The sequence below is a fragment of the Phytophthora cinnamomi genome (assembly GCF_018691715.1).
Source record: "Phytophthora cinnamomi strain GKB4 chromosome Unknown Contig22, whole genome shotgun sequence".
NCBI lineage: Eukaryota > Oomycota > Peronosporomycetes > Peronosporales > Peronosporaceae > Phytophthora > Phytophthora cinnamomi.
The window spans coordinates 280,882-308,062 of record NW_027150955.1 but is presented as its reverse complement, the minus strand read 5'-3'; the positions used below and the strand labels follow the sequence as shown (position 1 = coordinate 308,062).

Below are 27,181 nucleotides of genomic sequence, written 5' to 3'. Positions count from 1 at the left end.
AATATAAGTTAACTTAGACAAGACTCCAAGTAGCTAGTTTAAGGTAAAATGAGAACTGTATTGCTTGTAAATTGATCTTCCTCTAAAATCTGCTAAAAACTGTTTATCATCTATGAAAGGGTTGACAGCGGCTGGCTGTCAGAGCCCCGCTAATATGCATGACTCTGATTGGTAGAAAGATGCTGCTTTCTACCAATAGGATCTTTGGGTATGTGTGGACCACTCACTGTGGTGGTCCACTTCAATGTATCCATCGGTGTGTCTTACACCAATGTGAGGAAGTATCCAAAACGTTTAACAGACAACCTATCTGTTAAATTCACAAGTGGCTTGCAGCCACTTGTACGTGTAACCCCGTTACAGGAGACATGCACCACCGGGAAGAGGCGGTACTCTGTACCTGCCAACTCGATCCGAGCTGCATATTCGCCGATCTTCTCCGCCACACGGAATGGGCCGTGCCACGGGTGCGCCAACTTCCGAGCATACCCTTCTTTGACGCGATTCAGGTATAACCAGACACGGGATCCGACCTCGATCTGGTGCGGGTGCACTCCTTCGTTATGGTGGTCTGCCCGATCCGAGATCGCCTCTCGCAACTTCTCATTGACTTGCTCTCGTGCCTGTTGGTAATAGCGCTGGATCTGGTATCTCCACCTCCGAGGATCTCGATCCTGACGTCGAGTGCTGCCTAACGGGATCGTCGCCTCCAAGGTGGATCTAGGATCCCACCCATGTACCAGGTAGAACGGGGTTTCCCCCCGGATCCGATCCTGAGCAGTGTTGATCGCGAAGGTAAGCCGTTCTGCGTAATCATCCCAATCACGTTGATCCAGATCCTGCACGTACATCTTGAGTGCCCTGGTCGCTGTTTGCACCATGCGTTCGGCTGTGCCGTTGGCCTGGGGGCGGTAAGCCATAGTGGCGCGCTGTCGTTGTCCTAAGATCCGGTTGAACGATCTGAAGAAGTCGGACATAAAACCTGGCTCACGGTCGTGTCGGATCACTTCGCTGGCGCCGAATCGCCTGAACACGCACTCCTCGTATGACTCCGCGATCGTTTGTGCCGTTCTCGAGGCGCTAGCTTTGGCGATCACATACCCTGTGAACAGATCCACCCAGATCAGCAGCTCCGTGTTACCTTTGTAGGACTTGGGCAACGACGGGATGTGATCCATGGCTATGATCTGGAACGGGTAGGTTGCCTGGATGTTACCAGGTGACTCACCCTGGATCCGGGGTCGTCCCTTGCCCGTCTCGCAGTCCACGCACCCTCCGACATATTGCTGCACGCTCCGATAGAGACCTCTCCAGTGGAAGTGATCTCGGATCTTCTGATACGTGCGTCCGATCCCTTGGTGGCCACCTTCCAGACTCGCGTGATAGTGATGCAGAACATCCTGTTGGAGTGTCTCCGGAATCACCAGTCGCATCAGTCCATCTCGATCCGCCTCCGATCTCCTCGTAGGGTGGCAGTAGAACAACAGATCACTCAGATCCACTTCGTAATCCATGCTAATATTGCCATAGGATCTGGCCTCATCCTGCGTCAGATCTTGCGCCGCCCCGACCAAATACTTCTTCAGCCCGGCGATCCACGCCTCCTCGTCCTGAGCTTGCCGAATCCGGTCGATCCTCAGCTCTCTCACTACCTCTTCTTGTAGGACGGTAGGTGTGGATCTGGATCTAGCCTTCGATCTGGTGGTTGCTGGCGAAACTCGAGCGACCGAGTCGGCCTCCTCCTTCCTAACCACCAGTATCTCGTGCAGTCGATTCAATGTGACCAGATCCTGCAGATCCGTCTCATCGTCGACCAGGATCCCGCCTTGTCGTTGGAGTGCGGCGCTCGCTAGACTATCAGCGCTACCGTTCCAGTCGCGCTTGATGTGTACCAGCTCGTGATCGGGCCAGATCTGCAGCCGATCTAGGGCTTTTTGCCTTAGCAGTGTGAGCCCTGGTGCTTTGCAGTCGATCTCACCTCTCACTTGGCGGATCACCAGGTTTGAGTCGCCACAGATCACTAGCCTGCGCCGATCTTCTCCCTCGAGTAGGTCCATACACAGCAGGAGGCCCTGGTACTCGGCTTCGTTGACAGTCAACCCTTCAGCATAGCCGGATCTAGCTTTTACCACACTCCACTCGGGCAGCTTCCATAGGATCGCGCTGTAAGCGCCTCCGCCACGTTTGACGCGGGCGGATCCGTCGAAGCTGACCACAAAAAGCTCTTCATCTAGCCGTACAGTCGGGATCGGTACTTGGATCTGGCGCCTGGGTTCCTTCTTCGGCGCAATCGCTATCAAGGCCTGATCCACTTGTGATCTGGGTGTGATGCTGGCGGCGATCGCCCCCAGGATCTCGTCTTCGCCCTTGGTACACTTGACGATCTCTAGCGTCCACGGAGAGAGCAGGGCGGCCCACTGTCCTAGGCGTCCTGGTAACCCCGGTGATCTAAAGAGCCACGCCAGTGTGGAGTACCTGGTCAGGACTTTGATCGGGCGGCCCACCAACATATTATAACCCAGATCCAGGATCCGCAGCAACGCTAACACCTCCTTCTCGACAATCCCATAATTGAGTTCATTGGACTTCAGCGTGCGGCTTACGAAGGTAACCGGATAGTGGATCCCATCATGTTCCTGCATCAGGGCTGCCGAGATCGCCCAATCATTTGCATACACCACCACTACTGGTTGTAGACCAGAGTTGAAGTGGCGCAGGATCGGAGTCGAGGCGACCTTGCTCTTCAGCTTAGCAAACGCCCGGTGAGCTCGGATCCGGCGGGGGTCGATCTCGCCCAGACCACCCAGGCCCAGATCGCCTGTCTTCAGACTATGAGAGCTCGGATCGGGTATCTCCGGATTACGTGCTTCCAGATCCGGTATCACCAGATCAGGATATCCCGATGCTTGGAGTTCCAGCGCTGATCTGGGGGCTTCGCCTCCGTGTAGAGTCGACGCAACGCCGCTGGGGTGCAGATCACTTGGTTGTGAGGTCTCACCAATCGTGGATCCAAGATCACCAGATCCCAGATCCTGGCTCGGTGATCCGATGAGGTCTGGGGTGGGCTGATCCAGGTGTGTCTTGATCTGGGCCCGAGCTTCCGCCTTTGACATCGTGGCGAAGTCCACCTCTCGCAGCTCATACAAGATCGCAGCGTAATTGCATAATCCTCGATAAACCGACTGTAATAATTTAAGCGTCCGAGGAACGACTGCATCGATCTGAGTGATCCCGGGAACGGCAAGTCCACCAAGGCAGATAGATCCTTGGGATTCGCCTCCAGGCCTGAGTTGGATACCTTATGGCCTAGATATTCCACCTTGGCTCTGCCCCAGAAGCTCTTCACCACACTAATCGAGATATTCCATTCGTCACACGCCTCCAGCAGATCGTCCACCCGTTCACACAAATGATCCCATGATCTGGTGGTCACCAAGATGTCGTCGATATAAGATCTACGTCCCAACACCGAAGGCTTGATCGAACTCTCCCGATCACTACTTGCCGGGTGCAGATCAGCTCGATGTTCGCTAGATCTGGATCTACTCATATCAGATCCGGGCCGGCCCGATCTGGGATCACCCGATCCGAATCGGCCGGATCCGTGCTTACCAGATCCAAGTCCGTCGGTCCTAGATCCACTTGATCTGGGGAAATGCTGGGTCGTACTCTCCAGATCACCACTCATCCGGCATCGACCAACTCGAACTTCGTCAGATCCGGGCCGACCAGGCCGAACAGCTCCAGATCCAGATCCGCCCGATCCGGGCTTATCGACTTCGCTTCCGTCCAAGCCAGCTCCCGTTGATCTAGGCGGAAGACCACTTGACGTGTCCAGATCACCATGCTCCGGGGCAAAATCTGCTCGATCGTCGTCGGATCCGGATCCGCTTTTGTCAGATCGCGGGATCCGGGCGAACCCATATAGCGCATTATCGAGCATCCGCTGGTAGATCTGGGGGGCGTTCTTCAAGCCAAACGGCATACGATTCCACTCGAACAGACCGAACGGGGTGATGAAGGCAGAGATCGCACGAGCCCGATCTGTCATGGTCACCACCCAAAATCCGCTTGCCATGTCAAGAGAACAGTACCAAAGTACCTTGTCCAGATCTTCGAGCAGGTCGTTGATCAGGGGCATTGGGTAGATCATCAGCCTAGTTAGACTGTTAACCAGCCGATAATCAATGCACAAACGTATATCTACGCCGTTTTTCTTGATGTTCACCACAATTGGGGAGGCCCATGGCGAGATCGAGGCCTTGATGATCTGAGCTCCGAGCAACCCTTTGATCAGATCTGACAGCTTCTCGCGAAACTGAGGCGCAACCTTACGCACACGCTGGGCAATGGGCCTCGCGTCGCCCACATCGATATCACAAACTACGCCACGGGCGGCGGGGGGCAACGCATTGCCTTTGCCGATCAGCAGGTGTCGGCGCTTCCAGATCAACCCGCGTAGGCGCTCGATCTCCTCCGGTGAGTTGATCTCCGGATCGCCCACTTGTATGTCCTCGATCTTCACGTCTGCCGTCCCCACCGTGACTTCAGGCAGCACCGTCATCTCGGCTTCGACGTCTTCTGCATGTAAATCGCCACTCTCATGGATGCAGACTTGCTCGTCCTCGACCGGATCCGAGCCAGCCTGATCTGCATTAAGCGGGTTTGTAGCGGCCGTCGAGCCCGGTGCTTGGTTGGCCTCCTGTCTCATTCCGCCGTGTAGATCCTTGCCCTTTCCTGCTCGGTCATCACTTGATGCGTGTGTGCCAGCTGGATCTGCGTCCTGTCCCTTATCACCATATGTCAGATTTGCAGATCCGCCCCCTGTCTCTGGGTGATTACCACCCTGATTACTCTCCGATAGGACAACGGGCTGATCCGCCTGTCCCACGCCAGCTGGGTCTTCGGCACCTTGCGCGTACAGCGTCGGACCTTGATCGGTGGGCACCTCGCCTGGTCCCGTCGATGGATCTGGGGATGGCAGGTCCTCGGCGGCTTGCTGCGGGTCCTGATCTGGCCTGGGCATGTCCGCTAGCGCATGATCTTGGTCATCTGACGTCGTTGTCGCCTTCAGCGCCCAAATCCTGGGGGGGGTTCGCACACACTGTCTGGCACCACCTTCGGATCTGGCCGTCTTGTCGCCAGACCGCCCCGGCCACACCCACCACCGGGTGATTTGGCTTCAACTGGGGTGATCTGGGCTCGCGACGGCTCGGGGACCACCTCCCACTGCATGGCGAGCGTCGAGCACCCGGACGCCGCTGCTGTTGGGACTCCTTGTGTCTTATCGCCCACGGCGAGGCCTGGATCACCCTGGCCTGGTCCCGTCGCGTCCTCGGTGTCGAGATCCGCGCTCTTGCAGGTCTTGGGCAGCCTCGCCGACTGTGGATCTGAAGGTTCCACGGATTGTAAGGCTCGGAGGTACAGTGTCTCAGCAGTCACCTGGGGCACATCACCCTGGACCGCCTGCGCATGTGGATCTGGTTGTGGTTTGTTCCGACAGCTCTCCAGCCCCCGCGATCTAGTTTCAACGGGCTGCGCCCGTGGCAGATCCGGCCTCCGCAGTATCGCGCGCGGCACGGGGTACTTGGGACGCTCAACCATCGGCGGTGGCGGGGTCCGTGGGGGATCTGCCTTCGCGGGCCCGGCTTCAGTGGTGGCCTGCAGGGCGAGATTCTGCCACTCCAAGTAGCGGCGGGATCCGACGGTCACGAAGCCCTGCAGCCGCGGGATCCGGTCGCCCGCGAGCCACATGCCGATCCGCTCGTCGCGACACAGCACCAACTTCTTCTCACCGACGTTGGTGATCTGAAGGTACTGTGTCTTGCCTGGTCCTTTAGTCACGGTCGGCACCCACAGATCTCCGCGTGTAACCCACAGCTTGTCTTGATCCGATGTCTGCAGGCGCAGCGGAAGCTCGACGGACTCTCCGGCACCCAGCTGCAGGTGCTGATCCAGCCTCACGAGCCTAGCCTTGTCATTGTAGAGCTGTCGCCTTCCGCTGAGCTGGATCCGGACCTCGTCGGGCAGGCAGAGTGATCCATCGGCCAGATCCAGCCGGATCCCAGACGGGACCATGAAGTCCATGCCCAGGATAGCTTCTTGGCCAGATAGATCACCTACCCAGATGTCGAAGAAATACACCAATGATCCTGCTCAGGTAATCTTGATCCGAGTTCTTCCTTCCGTTGTGTAGACATTGTCACCAATTCCAACGCATTCTTGACTCTGGCTCCTGTCGATGTAGCACCCAACCTTACGAGCAAAGGCGGTGTCCACGATGGACACCTCGGCACCTGTATCGAGGAGTAAGATCGCCTTCTCATTGTTGATCTTGCCGGTGATCTTGGCTTGTCGGAACCACTTACCCGGTGAATGTTGCTTCCAGTAGCCCCGAGACTCTCCTGGAAGGAGATCTGGCGACTCCGGATCACCGGATCGTCGATAGGCCTCGACGCGGCCGGATCTGGGCGTCTGGGATGTGGTATCTTCTCCATCCGCGGGCCGGAACCACAGATCTGGATCCTGTTGCTTCCAGTACCCCTGCGGCACCTCCGGATCCAGATCCACGGTCACCGTCGCGTCGGATCTGACAAAGTCGTCGACTTGATAGAGACTTGAGACCACAGCAGTACGTTTCCCATGTAGATCACGTGTATTACCTTGTAGATCTGGTCGCTTGCTAACTTGATCTACCGATGTCTTGTTCACAAATGCATAGATGCAATACCTAGAACGCTCGGCTCGTACCGGATTCCAACCCGGCGAGCGTCCTAGTTTAACATCTTCTCGGCTTTCTCTGGTAGCATCCCCGCGTGCTTGGTCGGGTTGTACCACTGGCGGATCCAGTTGTAGAACTCCTCCATTGGGCACTTGCCCATGTCGTGGAGCTCCCCGCACCCGCGGCACACAAAGAGGCAGTGATCTGCCGGGTGGCCTCTCTTGCCGCACTTCTGGCAAGTCAAGCGCCTCCAGCATCCAAGCTCCGTGTGCTTCCGGGATCCGCAGTGCGAGCAGCGACTGCGATCGGATCCGTCGGCATGGACTCTGGATCTGTGGTCACGAGGCACTTGATCTGCTGAGCGGCGTTCCAGTTGGCCCCGATCTAGGGTGTGCGGCACTTCCTCGGCTTGTGGAGGTGGTTCACCGCCCCCAGCCATGTAGATCCGGCGGTAATCGTCCCCGTCCGAGTCAGATCCGTCTGAACTTGAGTCGGATCCGGAGTCGGGGGCCTGGATCTGGACCGCTCGCACATGTTTCGCTGGGACTGCCGGTGCGGGCGTCGCTGAGGCCTTCTGCCGGTATTTGCTGGATCCAAATGCAGACTTCTTCATCCGGTTCTTCGCTCGATCCAGCGCGCGCAGGACTTCTTCGAGCTCATCCGCATCTGGAAGTCGTAGCAGTGTCAGCCGATCGGCCAGATCTTGATCTCCCAAGGTTTCAATGAAGTGATCCACATGTTCGCGCTTCTCTTTGGGTCCACCATCCTTGATCTTGAGTCTTGCACGTAGTCCAGCGACATTCAGCCGGTGCAGGTACTCCAGCGCAGACTCATCAGATCGCTTGCGAGCATGGTAATACTGGCGGGCTACCGAGATCCCGAACCCACAGTACTGGATCTGGAAGCTGCGGAGCAGCTCCGACCACTTGTTGCGTGTGGATCGGGGTAGCTGCCGGTACCAGTTCCTCGCTGATCCGGATAACAGATCCGCGAAGGTCAAGCACTTTTCTCCGTCGGATGCTTGGTCGCGTAGGAACGCCGACTTCACCTTGCCGACCCAAGCTCTCGCGCGATCTTCGTCTTGGTCTTTACCAGAGAACTCCTTGAGATCCGAGATTGCCGAGATCCGGACGCGTTGAATCATGGTGGATCCGGTGGATCCGGCTGTGGTTGTGGCGACAGCGGCGCGGCTCGGTGTCGGGAAGTCGAGTTCGTCGGGATCGTACTCCCAATGAGAGTGATCTGGATCCGGCGACTCGGTGGACTCCATGTCGACGTCCTGTGATCCAGGGTTCTGGATCGCTTGGGGTGCCGGCGTCTGTTGCTCCCTCAGGAAGCGGCTCATCGCGGCTTGGAAGTAGGACTCCAGCCTGCCAGTCGATTCGTCGGAGCCAGATCCGGTCGCCGTGGTGGCTTGATCTGCCTGCTTGGCTGCCTGCTTCCTGGATCCAGATCGGGGGTGATCTGGGCGTTGGGCCTTGGATCGAGCTTGGAGCATCGATGCGCCAGACGGTCCGAGCGATATACGTCGTGGTTCCGATGAAGTGTCGGATCCAGCTTCCGCGGCAGACACGAAGGGCGATGACGTCCGGCAGCTTGTCGAGTCGGCCTTGGTGGATGCTGATCCGGGATCTGGGACCATCGGCAACGATGTCGCCGGGACCTCACCCACCAAGACCCTCAGCTTGTCGAAGAGGCCGTGAGTCGAGGCTTGGATCTGGTCCAGATCCAGATCGAAGAGATCGTTCGGATCAAACTGTCCCGCCACAAGTCCGGTCTCCTTCAGCAGATGCATCAGGTTCTTCGCCGCGACCAGCTTGCTGTCAGCCGTCGCGGGAGCTGCGATGGGGCCTTGAAGGTGTCCGATCTGCTTCAGATCCAGGATCCGCATCACTGGATCTTGGACGATGAAGTCACGCAGCTCCGCACGGCGGAACGCGAACTCCAGAGCGGCTTCCGACCATCCCGATCCGGGATCCTTGGGGTCTTCTTCGTCCAGGTCCGGGGCCTTCATCTTCCTCCGCGCCGCCGATGTCTTCGGCTGGTCGTGATCGAGCGGCTTGGGCAGTGGAGGGGTGTAGGGAAGTTGCTCACATTTGAGCTTAACCGGTGAATCAGCAAATGTATACCGATTTGTGCCAGCCTTGGTTTGTTTTGTTGGTGGATCTAGCCTCACGTCTAGATCCACCGGGGTCCCCGAAGGGACCTGGGGAGGAGGTTGAGGTTTGTCTTCCAGATCCGGATCCGGATCTGCCTCTCTTCCGTCGACAGAGGTCCTCCCAGCACTCTGTCGATCCGTGGATCTTGCTTCATTCAGCTGCGTCGTCGTCGATCCCAACTCCGATGACGCCTGGTCCCCTTGTTCCATCTTCACTTGAACTTCTTCTTGGGACTCACGGTGAAATCCCGAGTCACCAGAAGATCCGGGCACGCGCACCATTGTGGTGTAGCGGGATCAGCAAAATCTGCGAGATTGCTAGATCCAACTTCCCAACAGCGCCCGGACACCGACTAACGGAGGGGGTACTCCGATGATCCGTGATCAGTGCTGAACTCCTCACCTTGTGTACCCGTCGGTAGGGCTGGATCTTGCTCCTCTGGTAACTTCTGAAGAGTCCAAGTGTTGAAGTAGGAACGTCTTGGCGAGACGCGGGGATCCGGTGGAGCAGCGCGGAAATCTTCACTCTGCTCGCGGTTCTTGGTCCAGATCAAGTGATTCCCGACTTGGATCTGGCGGCCTGGATCTGGATCCGGCCGAGCGGTTGCCTTGTGGTGTGTTGTAGGCCCTTGTTACGAGTTGGTAGGTCGCCCTTTGTCGTACTTGCCGCTTCCTGTAGCGGGATCAGGGTAGTTGAGAGTCTTGGATCACCCGGCCAAGTAGTTAACTCCAGGTGATCTGGGATCTGCACTTGTAGGGAGTTCACTAGGAAGGTTGATCTGGCCAATATATTATCCAGATTATTCAACCAACACTAGATCTGCTACCCAGTACCTTGCTGCTTCTTGGTGGGCCAATGTCGATCCCGATTCCAGGCGAAGGCGAAGGCACTTGCGTTGTCCAAGGCAAATTTGACTCTTTGGGGGGTGAGGGCCGCTTGCTGGCGCTTGGTAGTCTTGGGTGCGTGTGGAGCCAAATCCAATCTCCACAGCGTACGTCGAGCGGGGCCAATATGCGTTTCCCCGCCGCGCGTAGACCACTTGAGCACTTCCAGGCAAATTCGACTCTGATTTATGGTTATGTCCAATCCTATCCCAAAATCCTATCACCCAATCCGAACTATCTTCCCATCTGTATCTGCCGGCTCTACGGACCACCTCTACCTTCACTGCATCGTCGCTTGTTCCCTCCGTTGAGTTGTAGCCGCCAGATCACCCACTGAGTCCCAGATCCGCCAGATCCCCAGATCCCCAGATCACCAGATCCCCCGATCCAGATCCGCTGATCTCCGAAGTGCCTTGATCTGGGTCGGTCTGCGTTGATCTGGGGTCCCTGTGCTGTTGCAACATCCTTTCCTCGCTTTCCTCGTCTTAGCCGTCTACCAGAGGCTTGGATCCGCCCGGGCGTACGGGATCCGGATCCAGATCCACATGGATACATGTGATCTGGATCCACCTCTCCCAAATCCGCTTGATTCACGCTGATCCTCGCTGATCTTGAGTCCTTGGGTCGTCGCAAACTCTTTTCTCCACTTCGCTTGCCATTGCCACCTCTCAGAGGCCCAGATCCGCATGGGTGCATGTGATCTGGATCTGGATCCACATGGGTACATGTGATCCGGATCCCACCGTCCCTGATCTGGGTTAACTTGTCTTGATCTGGGGTCCTTCGGCTGGTGTAAGCTCCATCCACCGCTTAGCGTATCCTAGTCATCCCTCAGAAGCTCAGATCCGCCTGGGTACAGGTGACCCGGGTCTGGATCCACATGGGTACATGTGATCTGGATCCAACTACTTCCGATAGTACGGATCTGGCCCTCTGCCGTATGTAGACGTCTTCTGTGTCATCTTGTAGTATTTCCAGTAGTCTCCCTTTGACGCCACACACATCTGACAGCCTCGATCCACCCACATCACCAGATCCCCTCGATCTGGTTTCTCGGGTGTCACTTCCGCGGTATAGTGACTCCGTCAAGATCCATCTTTTTGCCGATTGCTCCCAATCACCCCTTTCCCGGAATTCGCTTCTCCACAAAGTCGGTTTGTAACGGGGTTACACACACAAGTGACAACAGTCACTTGTGCATGACAACGGTCACAAGTGACAACTGTCACTTGTGCATGGCAATTGCCGCTTATGGTTTAACAGATAAATATCTGTTAAAGGTTTTAGATACTTCCTCACATTGGTGTAAGACACACCAATGGATACATTGAAGTGGACCACCACAGTGAGTGGTCCACACATACCCAAAAGACCCTATTGGTAGAAAGCAGCATCTTTCTACCAATCAGAGACATGCATATTAGCGGGGCTCTGACAGCCAGCCGCTGCCAACCCTTTCATAGATGATAAACAGTTTTAGCAGCTTTTAGAGGAAGATCAATTTACAAACAATACAGTTCTCATTTTACCTTAAACTACCTATTTGGTGTTTTATTTGATTTATATTATACTTGTGGACTCAAGTATAATTAATTCAAATTATTAATAAACTCCTACGCTTCCTCATACACGTAGCGCGACGTGTAAGCTAAAGTAGTGAGCCAAAGTAGGCCCACTACACGTGGTAGCACTTTGTAGTCCGTCCAACGACCGACTACTTGACGTTCGTACGAGGTGTACGAACGCGGAGCCGAGAACCACATGAGCACGGAGGTGCCCATGGAGAGCTCCAATACGCCTGCAACTCATGTTGCACGCGCGGACTGCCCCCACCTGTCGGATCCAGAGTGGGAGGCCCTCCAACGACTGTCAACAGTCGTTAGGGAGGCGGCGATAGCTACAATGTTGCGTACGCTATCGCCGACAGAGCAACATGGTGTTGCTCTGGGATTCATCATGAAGGAGCAGCGCGATGCTGCTTCCTCAACAACGGCGTCGTCGGGGACGACACCGCGTGCTCAATCATTAAAATTGAGCGTGAGCAATTATGTAGGAAGAGAGGGCGAGCCTCTCCTCCGATGGCTTGTCGAACTCGACACAGCCATTGCGGCTCGACGTATCGTCGACCCGTTGTCAAAGGTTGCGTTCGCCATGTCATGTCTTGGCGGACGAGCGAGGAGTTGGGCGTACGGACGCCGACTCTCAGATCCTACGTGCTTTAGCACGTACGAGATATTCAAAGAGGAGCTCAAACAAGCGTTTGAGCCCCCGCAAAATGAATTCCGGTCGAGGACGGAATTCCTCGACCTGCAGCAGGGTAAGAATGACGTCCATGCTTACGCGCAGCGTGCACGGTACTTGGTCTCGAACATCGTGACCAACCCGATAGACGAGGCGACTAAAGTCGTCACGTTCATGAAGGGACTGAGAGATGGGCCTGTGAAGACCTATCTCTTCCGAGAGTACCCGAGTACTCTCGAAGCTGTGATTACTCTCGCAATGCAAGAAGAGTTTAGCCTGCGGCAGGCTAAACTACATGCGAGCGTGCCGAGGTCGCAACCGCGCCCGGTAGTGAGCACGGGAGGTCCGGAACCAATGGACCTCTCGAATGCAACGGCTGCTGGTCACCAGCAGCACGGAAATAATGTGCGATGCTTCCGTTGCGGAAGGATCGGTCACTTTGCCAGAGAGTGCACGGATCCCGTGCACTTCAATAGTGGCCGTCGTGGCGATGCTGGGCATCGCCGCGAACAAACAAAAAACGTGAACATCCAGTAGGCGCGGGGCGCCCTACTGGTAATGCAGTCGCGCGTGCCGACATCGGGCACGCGACACTGAGACTGCAGCCCCAGTGAGACCAGCTCTCACTGCAAGAAACAAGATGACAGGCCAAACCTAGTCATCTTGAAGGTTTACTCGAAGAGAGCGAGTGACTCTCTTCGAGCTTTGGTGGATTCAGGCGCGTCGAACAACTTTGTTCGACTACGAAGCCTGTCGAGACTTGACTTCGAGGAAGTAGATACACCTCGAAGTCTTCTGGAGGTACGACTGGCAACAGGTGCCATCGTGAAGACCGAGAAGCGCGTCGTGAACGTGCGCTTCTCGTACAAACAACGAGTGTTTGTCGAACACTTTATCGTCCTGGACCTGGACGATAAGTTCGACGTAGTAATGGGCATGCCGTGGCTTGCACGGCATGATCCGGTGATAGACTGGAAGAAGCGCACGCTCGTGCGCTTCGGACGCGATAGCGGAACAGAGAGCGATGGCCCTGTTACCGCAGCACGCGCACCAGCAGGTGCGCGCGGCTCACCAGTCGAGACAGCGCTTAATGCTGCTGTCCCGGAGTGCCCAAGAAGTGCGCGAGGGCGCGCACAAGTGAAACCCGCGTCGGCAATGCTGCCGACATCGGAAGAAAAAGATGTGTTGGTTCCAGGAACCAATACCCACGTTCAAACGTGTAAGGGACAGTCCCTGACTCGAAGCGGTCAGGTCGACAACGACGCGTCGGCTCCGGGAGCCGACGCACTCTCGGTCATGAGGGGCTCCGCCAATGAATGGCGTCGAGGTGACGAAGGCGTGTCAACTCCGGGAGTTGACGCTGCAAACAGTGCGGACGGTTGCAAACGTACCGCACTGACGCAATTTGCATGCTGTCGTGCAGCCGGGCTGCACGACGAAGCGCCATGCGATCAAGCCGGGCTTGATATCGCGCGCCCGCAGACAGGGTCTGCCGGCGAAGGGACACATTACCGTGCAGCCGGGCTGCACGAAGGAAAATGCGGTCAAGCCGGGCTTGATACCGCGCGTCCGCGGACAGGGTCCGCCGGCGAACAACTGTCCACGGCCGGGCCTGGACCAGAAGAACAACTGTGCGGAGCCGGGCTCCGTACAACAAGAAGACGGCGCATGCGGAGAACGCTGCGCAAGTCTCGGTCCGGGACCGAGACGCAACAAAACCAGTCTGCTGGGCAGACTGCGGCGGTGACGCCGAATGTCAAGACGCTAAGCGTCTTGACGCGCACCGATACTGGATTCCAGTATCGTGAGATGGAACTCGCTAGTCCTCCGACGACGGCGTCGGAGTTGACTTCGCTTCCAGCCATGAGCTGGAAGCGCTTCACGCGCAACTTGCACGATGGACGCATCGAGCAAGTCTGCGTTCTTTCGGACAGCGAAAGAACGGCGAGTGAGAGCGAAGAGCTGAGGCAGCTCTTCATGGGAAATACCACTGAGAGTGAAGACACTCTCAGTGCGAAGACGAAGCGAGAGCTTCGAGGAACAAGGTTGGGACTCGCTGAAGTCGAGTCCCTATTACGAATTGTTGAGGGAGTACAAAGACGTACTCCCGGAAGACATTCCTGCGGAGCTTCCGCAGGATAAGGGCATTCAGCACGAGATTGATCTCGTGCCGGGCACGAAGTACTGTGTCACGCGGCAGTGGCCACTGCCGCGAGAGCAAGTGAAAGCGATCGACGACTTCTTTGAAAGTCGTCGTAAAGCAGGACAAGTGCGGGAATCAAAGTCCCCGCACAGTGCTCCGACGTTCTGTGTCAAGAAGCCACAGGGCGGATGGCGCATCGTTCATGCCTACAACAAGCTGAACGATGCGACGGTACCGGCGCAGACGCCGATACCACGAAAAGATGTTATCATCGATTCGATGGCCGGGAGCACCGTTTACAGTGCTCTCGACTTGCGAGATGGATTTTATCAAATCCTAATGCGTGAGAGCGATATCCCTCTCACGGCAGTGAGCACGCCAAGCGGCATGCTCTGGGAATGGCTAGTAATGCCACAGGGGCTTAAGAACGCCCCTGCGACTTTCAACAGGTGCGTGACGCACTTGTTGCGCTCGGTGCGCGACTTCGCACCGAGCTACTTCGATGATGTATTCATCCACAGCCGGGCTGTGGACGGGAAGACCGACGTAGAGATGCACAGGGTGCATCTCCGGCAGCTACTTGAGCTTATGCGAAAGCATAAGCTCTATGCGAACCTGAAGAAGTGTATCTTCGGGGCGAGCGAGATACCCGTCCTCGGGTGTCTCGTAGGGAAGAATGGTGTCCGCCCTGACCCAGAAAAGGTCAGAGTGATTAACGAATGGCCAACGCCTTCAAGTGTCAAGGAACTGAGGCAGTTCCTTGGCTTGGCCACGTACTTGTGCAAGTACGTGGAGGACTATGCGGGCAAGATCCGCCCGCTGTCACAGCTTCTTAAGAAAGAAGCTGTGTGGAAGTGGACAATCGATTGCCAAAAGGCATTCGATGCAGTCAAGCAGGGCTTGACTGAGGCGCCGATCTTGGCAGTGGCTGACCAAGATCGCCCATTCCACGTCGTATGTGACGCATCCGACTTCGCGATAGGATGTGCGTTGATGTAGCACGATCACGAGGGCCGTGATCGTGTCGTCTACAACCAATCGCGTCAGCTGAAGGCAGCTGAGCGTAATTATCCGGTACATGGCAAGGAACTCCTTGCCATGAAATATGCACTCGCAAAGTTCCGAGTGTACTTGGTCTACACCGACCATGCATCACTGCGCACCGCAGTGAAGTCGCCACACATATCACAAAGAATGGCGAGATGGCTCTCATTCTTTGCAGAATATAATTTCCGGGTCGAATACAAACCCGGAAGATTGAATGTAGTGGCCGACGCGTTATCACGTCGGCCGGACTACGCAGAAGCTGCTGACGTCAATACCATTGACGCCATGCGATCGAGCAAGCCCACATCGTCTCTGTTGGACGATGTGAAGGCCGCGTACGCGCACGACGCGGACGCGAAGCTCTTGCTGGCCTATGGCACAACACCTTCTGACAAGGCTCGTCAGAAGTTGCCCAAGCACCTTCGTGCGCGTGCACACCGATATCGAGTGCACGAAGGACTACTGCTTTACAATGCAGTCGACGACAACGCGGATCGCGTTGTCGTGCCAAATGACCATGACCTGCGACTCAGGATCATGTACGAGTATCATGATGCCCCGACTGCGGGACATCTCGGACGTGAGAAGACGTACGTCCTTCTCACGCGTGACTTCTACTGGCACCACCAGTACAAGTGGGTGCGCAAGTACGTCCGTGCTTGCGAGGTGTGCCAACGCGTAAAGCCTGCGCCATTCGCGCAGGCTCCATTACAATCACTACCGACTCCGTCGGAGTGTTGGAAGTCCATGTCATTGGACTTCATCTTTGGTCTTCCCCCGGACAGCGGAGGGAATACCGGTGTTGTGGTCTTCGTCGACCGCTTCAGCAAGATGGTACATCTTGCTGCGGTGCCGGCAGAGGTGACCGCGAAGCAGACGGCCCGTCTGTTCGTCGACATGGTGTTCAAACACCATGGCATGCCGTCCGACATCGTGTCGGACAGAGACCCGCGCTTCACAGCGCACCTGTGGCAAGAAGTGTTTACACTTCTTGGGAGCCAGCTTTCAATGTCGACTGCGGATCATCCGCAGACGGACGGTCAAACCGAGCGCGTGAATCGCGTGCTCGTCGACATCTTGAAGAGCTACGCTCACTCGTTCCAATACTGGAGCGAGTGCTTATCGATGGCAGAGTTTGCCATCAACAACTCGGTGCATGCCTCGACCGGGCATACACCGTTTTATGTGAATGCCATGTGGCATCCCCGTCTGCCGGGTTTACTCGGAGTGGTGGCTCCCACTTTAAGTGGGGGAGGATCTACGACTGCAACACAGCAGTCGCAAAAAGCCGCTGACACCTGCACAGTGTCAGCCGCGACAACAAGGAACAAGACAACCAGGTCTGCGCGGGGCGCAGACCTTGGCAGGAAGAACCAAGGGTCAGCGCAGTGCGCTGACCCCTAGAACAAGGAAAACGAGTCTGTGCAGAACACAGACTCCACAAGAAACAAGGACCACGGGTCTGCGCAGGGCGCAGACACCGCGAAGAACCACGCAGAGGCCGGGCCTCTAGCGGGGAGCGAGCTGAATGACTTCAGCTCGGATGCAATCAATTTCATCACCAAAAGACAAGCCGTAATTCGGTTTGTCCAAGATGCAACAGCAGCTTCTGTTGATCAACAGAAGCTGAACGCAGACAATGCGGGCAGAGGCAACACAAATGAATTTAAAGTTGGTTCATTAGTTTTGTTAGCTACACAAAACCTGCCTAGACATGCAGTTTCGGATTTCGGAGCAAGCAAGCTTGCTCCGCGTTTCATCGGGCCATTCACGGTGATGGCACGCCACGGTAACGCGTACACGCTAGACATACCGTCTAGCATGCGGCTCCACCCGACCTTTTACGTCGGACGGCTGAAGCCATACCTGCAGCACGAGCCAAGTGGCTCGTCTGACCCGAAGAGACAGACTCGACAGGGGAAACCCTCCTCTCCAGCGCGTAGTCGCGCTGGAGCAGTTAATACAGTCGGGCCTACAGCCCGACCGGCACGTTCAAGGCGGTCTGGGAGACCGCCAGAGCCGGGACACGAAGGAACAGAGCGGCAACCGCCGCGCTCTGAAAGTACTCCACGACCGTCACTTGGTCGTGGAGCAACACGAGATGAAGGTCAACACGGCGTTGACCATCGGAGCGTGTTTCCACCACCTCCTCCACCGCTGCGAGACGCACGCGGAGAAATTCGCTGGATCGTCCAGCGAATTGTTGATCATAGGAAAACAATCCGAGGTCCGGATTGTTTTCGCATTCGTTGGAGAGGTTTCCCTCCCCAACACGACACGTGGGAACCACGGAACGTCCTGATGGAAGACGTTCCGCACATGGTGAAGGAGTACGAAACCCAACACGCACTACCAGCAAGAAGGTAGTGCGAGCGCTGTAGTAATCTACAACGCCTGACGACTCGCGTGCTAGATAATTAGCACGGAGATCATTGAAGCTCTCAGGTATACATATAGTATACCTGTTGTGGTCGCGGTTGCTAATATGCACCGCCACCTGGACGGACAGTGCACACGGCGCACGGACACCAGCCTCCACCGCAACAGCGTGGAGTTGCTAATACTTGCCACTTCGAGAAGGACTCGAAGTGCTTTGGCGCTTGCTCACCCGATCACGGTAAGCAACAGAAATTCGCTTAGAGATGTCGACGCATAGACGTGGTCGACATCGAAGAATCATACACAGACACTGTGTTGTCTGTCCCCGTGGTAGCGGCGCACCTCGCGCTACCGCGCATTGTATTCAGCAACAGAGAGTTTACACTCTGTTGCAATGGTGGTCTTTAACTTGATCGTGCTCATTGCAGATGAGCACGGAAACCCCCCAGCACAAACAATTGACAAGCAGTCAATATTAATTGACGTGTCGATACCGACACGTCTAAGCTTAACGGGGGGATGGTGTAACGGGGTTACACACACAAGTGACAACAGTCACTTGTGCATGACAACGGTCACAAGTGACAACTGTCACTTGTGCATGGCAATTGCCGCTTATGGTTTAACAGATAAATATCTGTTAAAGGTTTTAGATACTTCCTCACATTGGTGTAAGACACACCAATGGATACATTGAAGTGGACCACCACAGTGAGTGGTCCACACATACCCAAAAGATCCTATTGGTAGAAAGCAGCATCTTTCTACCAATCAGAGACATGCATATTAGCGGGGCTCTGACAGCCAGCCGCTGCCAACCCTTTCATAGATGATAAACAGTTTTAGCAGCTTTTAGAGGAAGATCAATTTACAAACAATACAGTTCTCATTTTACCTTAAACTACCTATTTGGTGTTTTATTTGATTTATATTATACTTGTGGACTCAAGTATAATTAATTCAAATTATTAATAAACTCCTACGCTTCCTCATACACGTAGCGCGACGTGTAAGCTAAAGTAGTGAGCCAAAGTAGGCCCACTACACGGTTGGTACTCGAGCATAGAGGAGGTCTGGATCCATCCTCATGGTAGCCGAGTTCTCCAAGTAGTCTTCGAGCGGTTTGGCTACGACGAGAGCTCGGCGGTCAGCTTCAAGCTCCGTAATCGAACTCGACTCGAGTTCGAACGCAACTGAGGGCTCTTTCCAATGTTCGAACTCGGCGGACCGCTGAACTTCTTTAGCTTTCCATTCTTCGCCGAGTCGCGCGGCCGAGTGACAGCGTAGCTGGATGCCTCCTTCGGGGTCCCCGTCCATGGGTACACCGCTGACGTCGATCTCTTCGCAGCCGAGTCGACCGGTAGGTGGTCCCGGTCCAGTCTCCTCCAGGATCAACTCGACTGACGTGGGGGGTGGTTCACCGTCAGAGCCAACAGGATCTCTGGCCAGTCGGCCACATGATCTCGGCTCAGCTGAGTCACTCGGTGAGTCGGGATCGCTCGGCTCGGCCAAATTTTCATCCATATCCAGGCAGCGATTCGGGGTAGAGCGATTGACTCCCTCAACGACATCCCTTGCATCAGGGCTCGACTCGGCTGAGTCATCCCAGGGGCTCCAATTGCTGCTAGCCGAGTTGATAACGTGGTCCCCACCTGTGGCCGGCGGCCCGGACAGATCCGTCCTGCCTGCAGACTCGGCTGACTCTTCCTCGCGCTTGGCAATTAGCTCCCGTTGCTGGGCGCACGTGAGCTCTGGTTTCTCTCCTTCTTCTGGGGGGCGAGCAATCTCTTCTTCAGGCTTCGTGTACGGTCTACGTTCCACCGCCGGTGGCTGTCGTGCCAGCCATTCACCATACAGCTGTCGCTCCTTCTTCAACAAAACCTTGTCGATAGCCGCTTCATAGGCGAGAACCTGCCAATCGCTGTACTTCGCCGAGTTCAATCGGACGCATCCCTGGGGGGGAAGCACGCCATATGGGGCCCAAGCAATCACTGAGAAGTGGGCAGGGCACCAGATGGCCACTGACCTTACGTTCGTTAGCACCACGCGCACGGCTTTGCCATTCCGGTTGATGATCACAGTGGGGACCTAGTTTCGTGTGCGCCGCACCCACAAGTCATGCGTCGAGTCGTCCGGTTGCTGCTTACGCAACTTGAACTCGGCGGGGAGCCTACTCGGCAAGCTTATAGGCTCCGCAGGCCCGTCTGTGATGTACAGGCTGTCCCGCGGCATTTCCGCTGCATTCTTCGACCGGAGCAACGGAACAGTCACCTCGTCGGGCAGTTGGGCCGTCGAGTTAAACAAGTCGAGTCGGATCCCTGCGGGGATCATGAAGTCGGTCCCCAGGATCAGGTCGACTACTGCATCATGGTTTATAACACACACATCGAACTCGTAGGCCAATTCCCAGCCGAGTGTCACCTTCACAGTCGCCTTGGTCTGAGTCGAGACCTTATATTCCCCAATGCCTCGTACATTGATCTGCATATCGTGGCTCACGACTCGCTGCTTCAATCGCAGCTTCTTGGCGAATGCTTCCGTGATGGCTGTCACATTCGCCCCCGTATCCAGTAGGATCTTCGTCCGCTGGTCGTTCAGCGCCCCCATCACAAGCGCTCTCATCCGAACTCGGCGGTCGAACTTCTGGGACGACCACCACCCCAATTTTTCTCCGGGGAGTAACTTCATCACCTTCGTGGTCGTCACCGACTCTCTCGTCCGCCGAGTCACCACTGCACTATTCACTATCGCTCGGCGTTCTTCACCCGATCCGTCGAGCTCACTGCCATTACCGTCGTTTTCACTTGCACCATCACTGTCCTCACTCCGTTCCTCGGGCCATTTTGCTTCGCCGACGAAAGCAAACACAAAGTTCGCTTCTACTGCCGACTCGGCGGACTGTGGCAGCCCGGTAGTGTCCAACCCAGTCAGTGTTGGCGGGCCGCCGAGTTTAAATCACTCGGCGTATAGAGGTCTTGTAGATCATCTGGCACCGTGGACTTGTCGACATTTGCCTTGACAAATGAGGCTAGCTTCTCGTAGCGTTGGAACAGTTCACATTGCCCTGCATCATGGACTTGCTTGCAGAACTTGCATCGCCGACGGCAGAAGTGGACGGAGTGGTTGGCTCCACCACAGGCGGCACAGGGACCGTACGGTGGGCGTTCACGGGAGTCACGACGCCCATCATAGTCTCGGCGCTCGGCGGGCCGCCCAGTTCGCTCAGTTGCCCCGGGCGGAACTCGGCGAACGTCACCCCTTGGTGTCTTCGCCAGTTGTTGCAATCGCCAGACCAACGACCGCGATCGCTCACGTTCCCAGCGTCTAGGAAGTCTTCTTCCGAGTGTCCGCCGAGTTCGAACAGCTATGATAGCTGTCATCGCTGCAGTCGCTCTCGGAATCGTACCGAGCCATGCGTCGCCGGTCCGCCACCTCATACGGATCATCCTCCAGCACTGCAGCTGCTGCAAGTCGGCGGTCCCGGCCTTCATATCGGCGCAGTCGCCGGTCGTCTCGGCGATAATCTCGTCGATCATCTCGGCGATCTCCACGCCGGTCGTCTCGGCGATCTCCGCGTCGATCATCTCGGCGTTCGTCTCGTCGGTCGTCTCGGCGGAGGTCACCCCGCCGAGTCGACTCAGACCGTTTACCATCTCGACTGTACGCTCCTACGAGCCGGTCCCGCTGCTTCTTCCGCTTTTCCCCCAGGATCTTCTGGTTTATAATCTTCTCCACTTTCTTGATGTCGTCGAGTTGCTGCGGATAGAGAAGGTCCATGGTGTCGTCGTCTCCACAATCCAGCAAGAAGTGCTCGACGTGATCAGCGGCGTCCGGCCCCTTAGACTCATACTGGATCTTGGCCGACTTCGCGTATCCGTTCAAGCGTATCAGGAAGTCGCACACAGGTTCATTTTTTCCTTAAGTCGAGCTGAGTAGTAGCGCGTACGCGCTGACTGGTCGAACTGCGAGCAGTAGTAGTCCAGGAATGCCTCGCTGAGAAGGCTCCACTTCCGCTGAGTCTTCTTCGGCAGCTGGTGGTACCATCCTTTAGCTGCGCGCCCTAAACTAAGCGAGAACGGCTCGCACCAAGCATCTTGGGCCATCCTCGTGCCTTTCATCTCGTAGATAAATCGCTTCAACCACTTTGGAGCGAGTCTTCAGAGGGGTAACGCTTTCCCTCGAACTCGGCGATCTTGTCCAGCGAAGCGTGGGTACGCACTTCCAAGTACTGGGCCCTGTCGCTGTCGGTGTCATTGAAGCTCAATCGCTTGATTACCGCCTTCGCCGAGTCTTGGTACTCCCTTTCCTCATCGTCGTCGTCTCCGCCGAGTTCTGCTTCGTCCGCCGCGTCGTAGAACTCGGTGTACCGACCCCTCTCGACCTCTCTCTCACAGGAGTCTTCATGTGGGAATCTTCAAAGTACGGGGTCCCTTCCGTCGCCCGGAACACCTCGCGCCGGCCTTTCTTCGTCTCCGGCGTCTTCGGCAACGGAATCCTGCTGGGGTCTTCGCCGAGTTGCTGGGGCTCGGCGGTTCGTTTTGCGATCGATTGCCGAGGTCCCGCCGGTTGTTCGAGTCCGAACGCCCATCTCAGTCGCCGTTTCCACCGCATCAACTCCAGCGAGGCTCGCCTTGGGGTCCATCCGTCCAGCATCAAGCTGCTGGGTCGACTCGTGCACTGATACCCCATTGCCTTCAGAAGCAGCATGGTATCCTCCGCCAACTGGTTGACATCGGTGCTATTCACTGGTTGGGCCAGCTCCGGCCCCAGCATAGGCCACTTCGCTCGGGCCATCGCCACCGGCCCAAACATCACCATCCAATCACTTTGCGTCTTCATCTCTTCGCCGAGTCGAGCCAAAACCTTGTTCGCACTCGGCGTATCCGCATTCTTCGTCGCTCGCGGTATTAGGGGCGGACGGTCCCCTGGAGCAACGTCGTCATCATCATCGTCCGCATCATCGCCGAGCTCGGCGGTTAAGTTTCGCTGAACTGGGCGCGGGTTTCCCACGCGCCCAACTTGTAGCGACAACTCCTCGACTTCGTCGAGTAGTTCCGTCGTCGACTTCACCGCGTCATACTCGGCCTTCATCTCCAACTCTTCCTCATCATCACTTCCATGGCCTCGGGCCTCCTCATCGTCGAACGAGACGGAGCGCGTCACTTCCGCCGTCGCGTCCATAATCATCACCGCCGTCGAGTCCGTCGAGTTGGTTAGCTCCGCCGAGTTAGCTCTGGCCGTCGCCAGGCTTGGCGTTACAAATCCCTTGACCATCTTCTCTCTCCTTGCTCTTCTCAAACCTTGGTTAGCTGGTACCTACGAAACACAAGCACACCCCTGTTCCCGGGTCGCGGCACCAGTTGTGGTGGTGCAGAACACACAAATATCGTCAGATGTGGATCTCCAGCACAAACCACAACAATCGCCGAGTTAGGTCGGCGATTGTTGGCCTGTGCAGGGGTTGTCCCCTCGCGGTTCGGCCCAACCGGGACAGCGGGTGTCTCGCCTTTCGCCGACACCTGCCAACCAAGGTCCACTCTTCCGGAGATCCGCCGAGCTAGCGGATTCCGTTCACAAACTCCTGTGCCCTCCACCAAAGGATGAACGGCGGCGCGCTAGCGCTTTTACAGGCCGCTGGGGCAGAAGCAACCCGACTTGAAGAGTAACGGCACCCAGGCTGTCCGGCGTACCGGCTCGCTGAGTTAGCGAGACTTTTCCTTCGCACTTGGCGAGCACCCAACGCCCTATCCCGGGCCGACCTAATCTCTTGGCGCTGCCAGTCGAGTACCCTACAAGCTATGCCTCTCGGGTACCGACGGCAGGCATAATCCGACCCCGTGCAGGGACTTACCAGAAAGTGTGCACGTGTTGTGGGCCTAGAAAATTCTGCTCTGTTTGTTCTTAAGTCTCCTGGGCGCCCTGAAAGGGCGCCTCCACCATTCCGAAGGTCCTATACAAATATCAAGTGAAATGGAGTGGTTTCGAATCTCGGCCGACCCTTCACCCTCTCAGCGACGCTTCGAACTCGGCGGTGCCGGATAAATTGTCCGGATAACCCGGAGAGCTCGACGGGGAGGTCTCGCCGACTCGGCTGCGTGCTGCTGGGCTCGCCGGTCTCACGCTTGGTCCTCTTGTGCGCCTTCTGGCCGTGCACCGCGTCGTCTGGGCGGCCGGCGGCTCTGTTTAGCCGAGCTCAAGGCCTGGAAACTACCTTGAACTCGGCTGAGCGTCTCCTAGCGTCCCCGCACTCGGACCGCCGTACGTGCGTCTTCTCCTTGCGTGGCGCCACCCGTCCTGGGTCTCCGGTGCTCTTGATTCCCATTCAGTCGGCCGCAGTGCGCTCGTGAAGCCTGCGAGCTCGGCGAGCTCGGCGGACTGGCACAGTGTACCATCCAGCCGAGTAGTACCGTCGATTCCGCTATCAGGCGGATTTGGTACACTGTTCCACTTTGGTGTTCCACAAAACTGATGTTTCCTACACCACACGAACCAGAAGGTCCAAGTCGCGGCGGTCTCGCAGACCGCCTCGAATATCCAGGTCGAGCTGGGGACCCAGATGAAGGGGTTGCTCCAGCGCGTCCGCGCGCTGGAGGAGAGGTTGCTCGTCGCCGAGGCCAAGTCCTCCGCTTCTGCCTCGGCTCCTGCCGAGGCTTCGGGTCAGCCGAACTAGATGGCTCGTGCGGCAGGTATGGCTTCAGCCGTCCGACGTAAAAGGTCGGATGGAGGCGCATGCTAGACGGTATGTCTAGCGCGTATGCGTTGCCGTGCCGTGCCACCACAGTGAACGGCCCGATGAAGCGCGGAGCAAGCTTGCTTGCTCCAAAGTCCTAAACTGCATGTTTAGGCAGGTTTCGCGTAGCTAACAAAACCAATGAACTAACCTTGAATTCATTTGTGTTGCCTCTGCCCACATTGTCTGCGTTCAGCTTCTGTTGGTCAACAGAAGCTGCTATTGCATCTTGGCCAAACCGAATCACGGCTTATCTTTTGGTAAGGAAGTTAATTGCATCCGAGATGAAGTCATTCAGCTCGCTCTCCGCAAGAGGCCCGGCCTCTGCGTGGTTCTTCACGGTGTCTGCGCCCTGCGCAGACCCGTGGTCCTTGTTCCATGTGGAGTCTGTGCTCTGCACAGATTCGTTTTCCTTGTTCTGGGGATCAGCGCCCTGCGCTGACCCTTGGTTCTTCCTGCCAAGGTCTGCGCTCCGCGCAGACCTGGTTGTCTTGTTCATTGTTGTCGCGGCTGACACTGTGCAGGTGTCAGCGGCTTTTTGTGACTGCTTTGTTGCAGTCGTAGATCCTCCCCCACTTAAAGTGGGAGCCATCACTCCGAGTAAACTCGGTAGACGTGGGTGCCGCATGGCATTCACGTAGAACGGTGTATGCCAGGTCGAGGCATGCACTGAGTTATTGATGGCAAACTCTGCCATCGATAAGCACTCGCTCCAGTATTGGAACGAGTGAGCGTAGCTCTTCAACATATCGACGAGCACGCGATTCACGCGCTCGGTTTGGCCGTCCGTCTGCGGATGATCCGCAGTCGACATTGAAAGCTGACTCCCAAGAAGTGTAATCACTTCTTGCCACAGGTTCGCTGTGAAGCGTGGGTCTCGGTCCGACACGATGTCGGTCGGCATGCCATGTTGTTTGAACACCATGTCGACGAACAGACGGGCCGTCTGCTTCGCGGTCACCTCTGCCGGCACCGCAGCAAGATGTACCATCTTGCTGAAGCGGTCGACGAAGACCACAACACCGGTATTCCCTCCGCTGTCCGGAGGAAAACCAAAGATGAAGTCGACTTCCAACACTCCGACGGAGTCGGTAGTGATTGCAATGGAGCCTGCGCGAATGGCGCAGGCTTTACGCGTTGGCATACCTCGCAAGCACGGATGTACTTGCGCACCCACTTGTACTGGTGGTGCCAGTAGAAGTCGCGCGTGAGAAGGACGTATGTCTTCTCACGTCCGAGATGTCCCGCAGTCGGGGCATCGTGATACTCGTACATGATCCTGAGGCGCAGGTCATGATCATTCGGCACGACAACGCGAATCGCGTTGTCGTCGACTGCATTGTAAAGCAGTAATCCGTCGTGCACTCGAAAGCGGTGTGCACGCGCTCGAAGGTGCTTGGGCAGCTTCTGACGGGACTTGTCAGAAGGCGCTGTGCCGTAGGCCAGCAAGAGCTTCGCGTCCGCGTCGTGCGCGAACGCGGCCTTCACATCGTCCAACAGAGACGATGTGGGGTTGCTCGATCGCATGATGTCAATGGCATGGACGTCAGCAGTTTCTGCGTAGTCCGGCCGACGTGATAACGCGTCGGCCTCTACATTCAATCTTCCGGGTTTGTATTCGACCCGGAAGTTATATTCTGCAAAGAATGAGAGCCATCTCGCCATTCTTTGTGATATGTGTGGCGACTTCACTGCGGTGCGCAGTGATGCATGGTCGGTGTAGACCACAAATGGTCTACTTCCAAGTAGATACACTCGGAACTTTGCGAGTGCGTACTTCATGGCAAGGAGTTCCTTGTCATGCACCGGATAATTACGCTCAGCTGGCTTCAGCTGACGCGATTGGTAGTAGACGACACGATCACGGCCCTCGTGATCGTGCTGCATCAATGCGCATCCGATCGCGAAGTCGGATGCGTCACATACGACGTGAAATGGGCGATCTTGGTCAGCCACTGCCAAGATCGGCGCCTCAGTCAAGCCCCGCTTGACTGCATCGAATGCCTTCTGGCAATCGGGTGTCCAATTCCACACAGCTTCTTTCTTAAGAAGTTGTGACAGCGGGCGGATCTTGCCCGCATAATCCTCCACGTACTTGCACAAGTACGTGGCCAAGCCAAGGAACTGCCTCAGTTCCTTGACACTTGAAGGCGTTGGCCATTCATTGATCACTCTGACCTTTTCCGGGTCAGGGCGAACACCATTCTTCCCTACGAGACACCCGAGGACGGGTATCTCGCTCGCCCCGAAGATACACTTCTTCAGGTTCGCGTAGAGCTTATGTTTTCGCATAAGCTCAAGTAGCTTCCGGAGATGCACCCTGTGCATCTCTACGACGGTCTTCCAGTCCACAGCCCGGCTGTAGATGAACACATCGTCGAAGTAGCTCGGCGTGAAGTCGCGCACCGAGCGCAACAAGTGCGTCACGCACCTGTTGAAAATCGCAGGGGCGTTCTTAAGCCCCTGTGGCATCACTAGCCATTCCCAGAGCATGCCGCTTGGCGTGCTCACTGCCGTGAGAGGGATATCGCTCTCACGCATTAGGATCTGATAGAATCCATCTCGCAAGTCGAGAGCGCTGTAAACGGTGCTACCGGCCATCGAATCGATGATAACATCTTTTCACGGTATCGGCGTCTGCGCCGGTACCGTCGCATCGTTCAGCTTGTTATACGCATGAACGATGCGCCATCCGCCCTGTGGCTTTTTGACACAGAACGTCGGAGCACTGTGCGGGGACTTTGATTCCCGCACTTGTCCTGCTTTGCGACGACTTTCAAAGAAGTCGTCGATTGCTTTTACTTGCTCTCGCGGCAGTGGCCACTGCCACGTAACACAAAACTTCGTGCCCGGCACGAGATCAATCTCGTGCTGAAT

General features: G+C 56.3%; 7 protein-coding genes across 7 annotated transcripts; 2 read left to right on the top strand and 5 right to left on the bottom strand.

Annotated features, from left to right (window-relative positions):
- Positions 1-263: 263 nt before the first annotated feature.
- On the bottom strand, positions 264-8,735 carry IUM83_12055 (reverse transcriptase; the record flags this gene model as incomplete). The annotated part of the gene is made up of 6 exons (XM_067936657.1): positions 264-310; positions 401-3,137; positions 3,710-5,052; positions 5,166-6,119; positions 6,261-6,589; positions 6,784-8,735. The coding sequence occupies 6 exons, from the start codon at positions 8,733-8,735 to the stop codon at positions 264-266; spliced, it is 7,362 nt and encodes a 2,453-aa protein (XP_067795121.1).
- Positions 8,736-13,673: 4,938 nt separating this feature from the next.
- On the top strand, positions 13,674-15,147 carry IUM83_12054 (reverse transcriptase; the record flags this gene model as incomplete). Its single annotated transcript, XM_067936656.1, has 2 exons — positions 13,674-13,953; positions 14,018-15,147. 2 exons carry the CDS (start codon positions 13,674-13,676, stop codon positions 15,145-15,147), a joined length of 1,410 nt encoding a protein of 469 aa, XP_067794981.1.
- A 333-nt stretch (positions 15,148-15,480) lies between these two features.
- Positions 15,481-16,599, top strand: IUM83_12053 (reverse transcriptase; the record flags this gene model as incomplete). The annotated part of the gene is made up of 1 exon (XM_067936655.1): positions 15,481-16,599. The coding sequence occupies one exon, from the start codon at positions 15,481-15,483 to the stop codon at positions 16,597-16,599; it is 1,119 nt and encodes a 372-aa protein (XP_067795124.1).
- A 2,016-nt stretch (positions 16,600-18,615) lies between these two features.
- Positions 18,616-20,196, bottom strand: IUM83_12052 (uncharacterized protein; the record flags this gene model as incomplete). The annotated part of the gene is made up of 2 exons (XM_067936654.1): positions 18,616-19,527; positions 19,684-20,196. 2 exons carry the CDS (start codon positions 20,194-20,196, stop codon positions 18,616-18,618), a joined length of 1,425 nt encoding a protein of 474 aa, XP_067795122.1.
- Positions 20,197-20,602: 406 nt separating this feature from the next.
- On the bottom strand, positions 20,603-21,227 carry IUM83_12051 (uncharacterized protein; the record flags this gene model as incomplete). Its single annotated transcript, XM_067936653.1, has 2 exons — positions 20,603-20,907; positions 20,981-21,227. 2 exons carry the CDS (start codon positions 21,225-21,227, stop codon positions 20,603-20,605), a joined length of 552 nt encoding a protein of 183 aa, XP_067795125.1.
- Positions 21,228-21,846: 619 nt separating this feature from the next.
- On the bottom strand, positions 21,847-22,848 carry IUM83_12050 (uncharacterized protein; the record flags this gene model as incomplete). Its single annotated transcript, XM_067936652.1, has 1 exon — positions 21,847-22,848. The coding sequence occupies one exon, from the start codon at positions 22,846-22,848 to the stop codon at positions 21,847-21,849; it is 1,002 nt and encodes a 333-aa protein (XP_067794982.1).
- Positions 22,849-24,554: 1,706 nt separating this feature from the next.
- On the bottom strand, positions 24,555-26,797 carry IUM83_12049 (reverse transcriptase; the record flags this gene model as incomplete). The annotated part of the gene is made up of 3 exons (XM_067936651.1): positions 24,555-25,341; positions 25,482-25,860; positions 26,122-26,797. The coding sequence occupies 3 exons, from the start codon at positions 26,795-26,797 to the stop codon at positions 24,555-24,557; spliced, it is 1,842 nt and encodes a 613-aa protein (XP_067795113.1).
- Between the last annotated feature and the right edge of the window lie 384 nt (positions 26,798-27,181).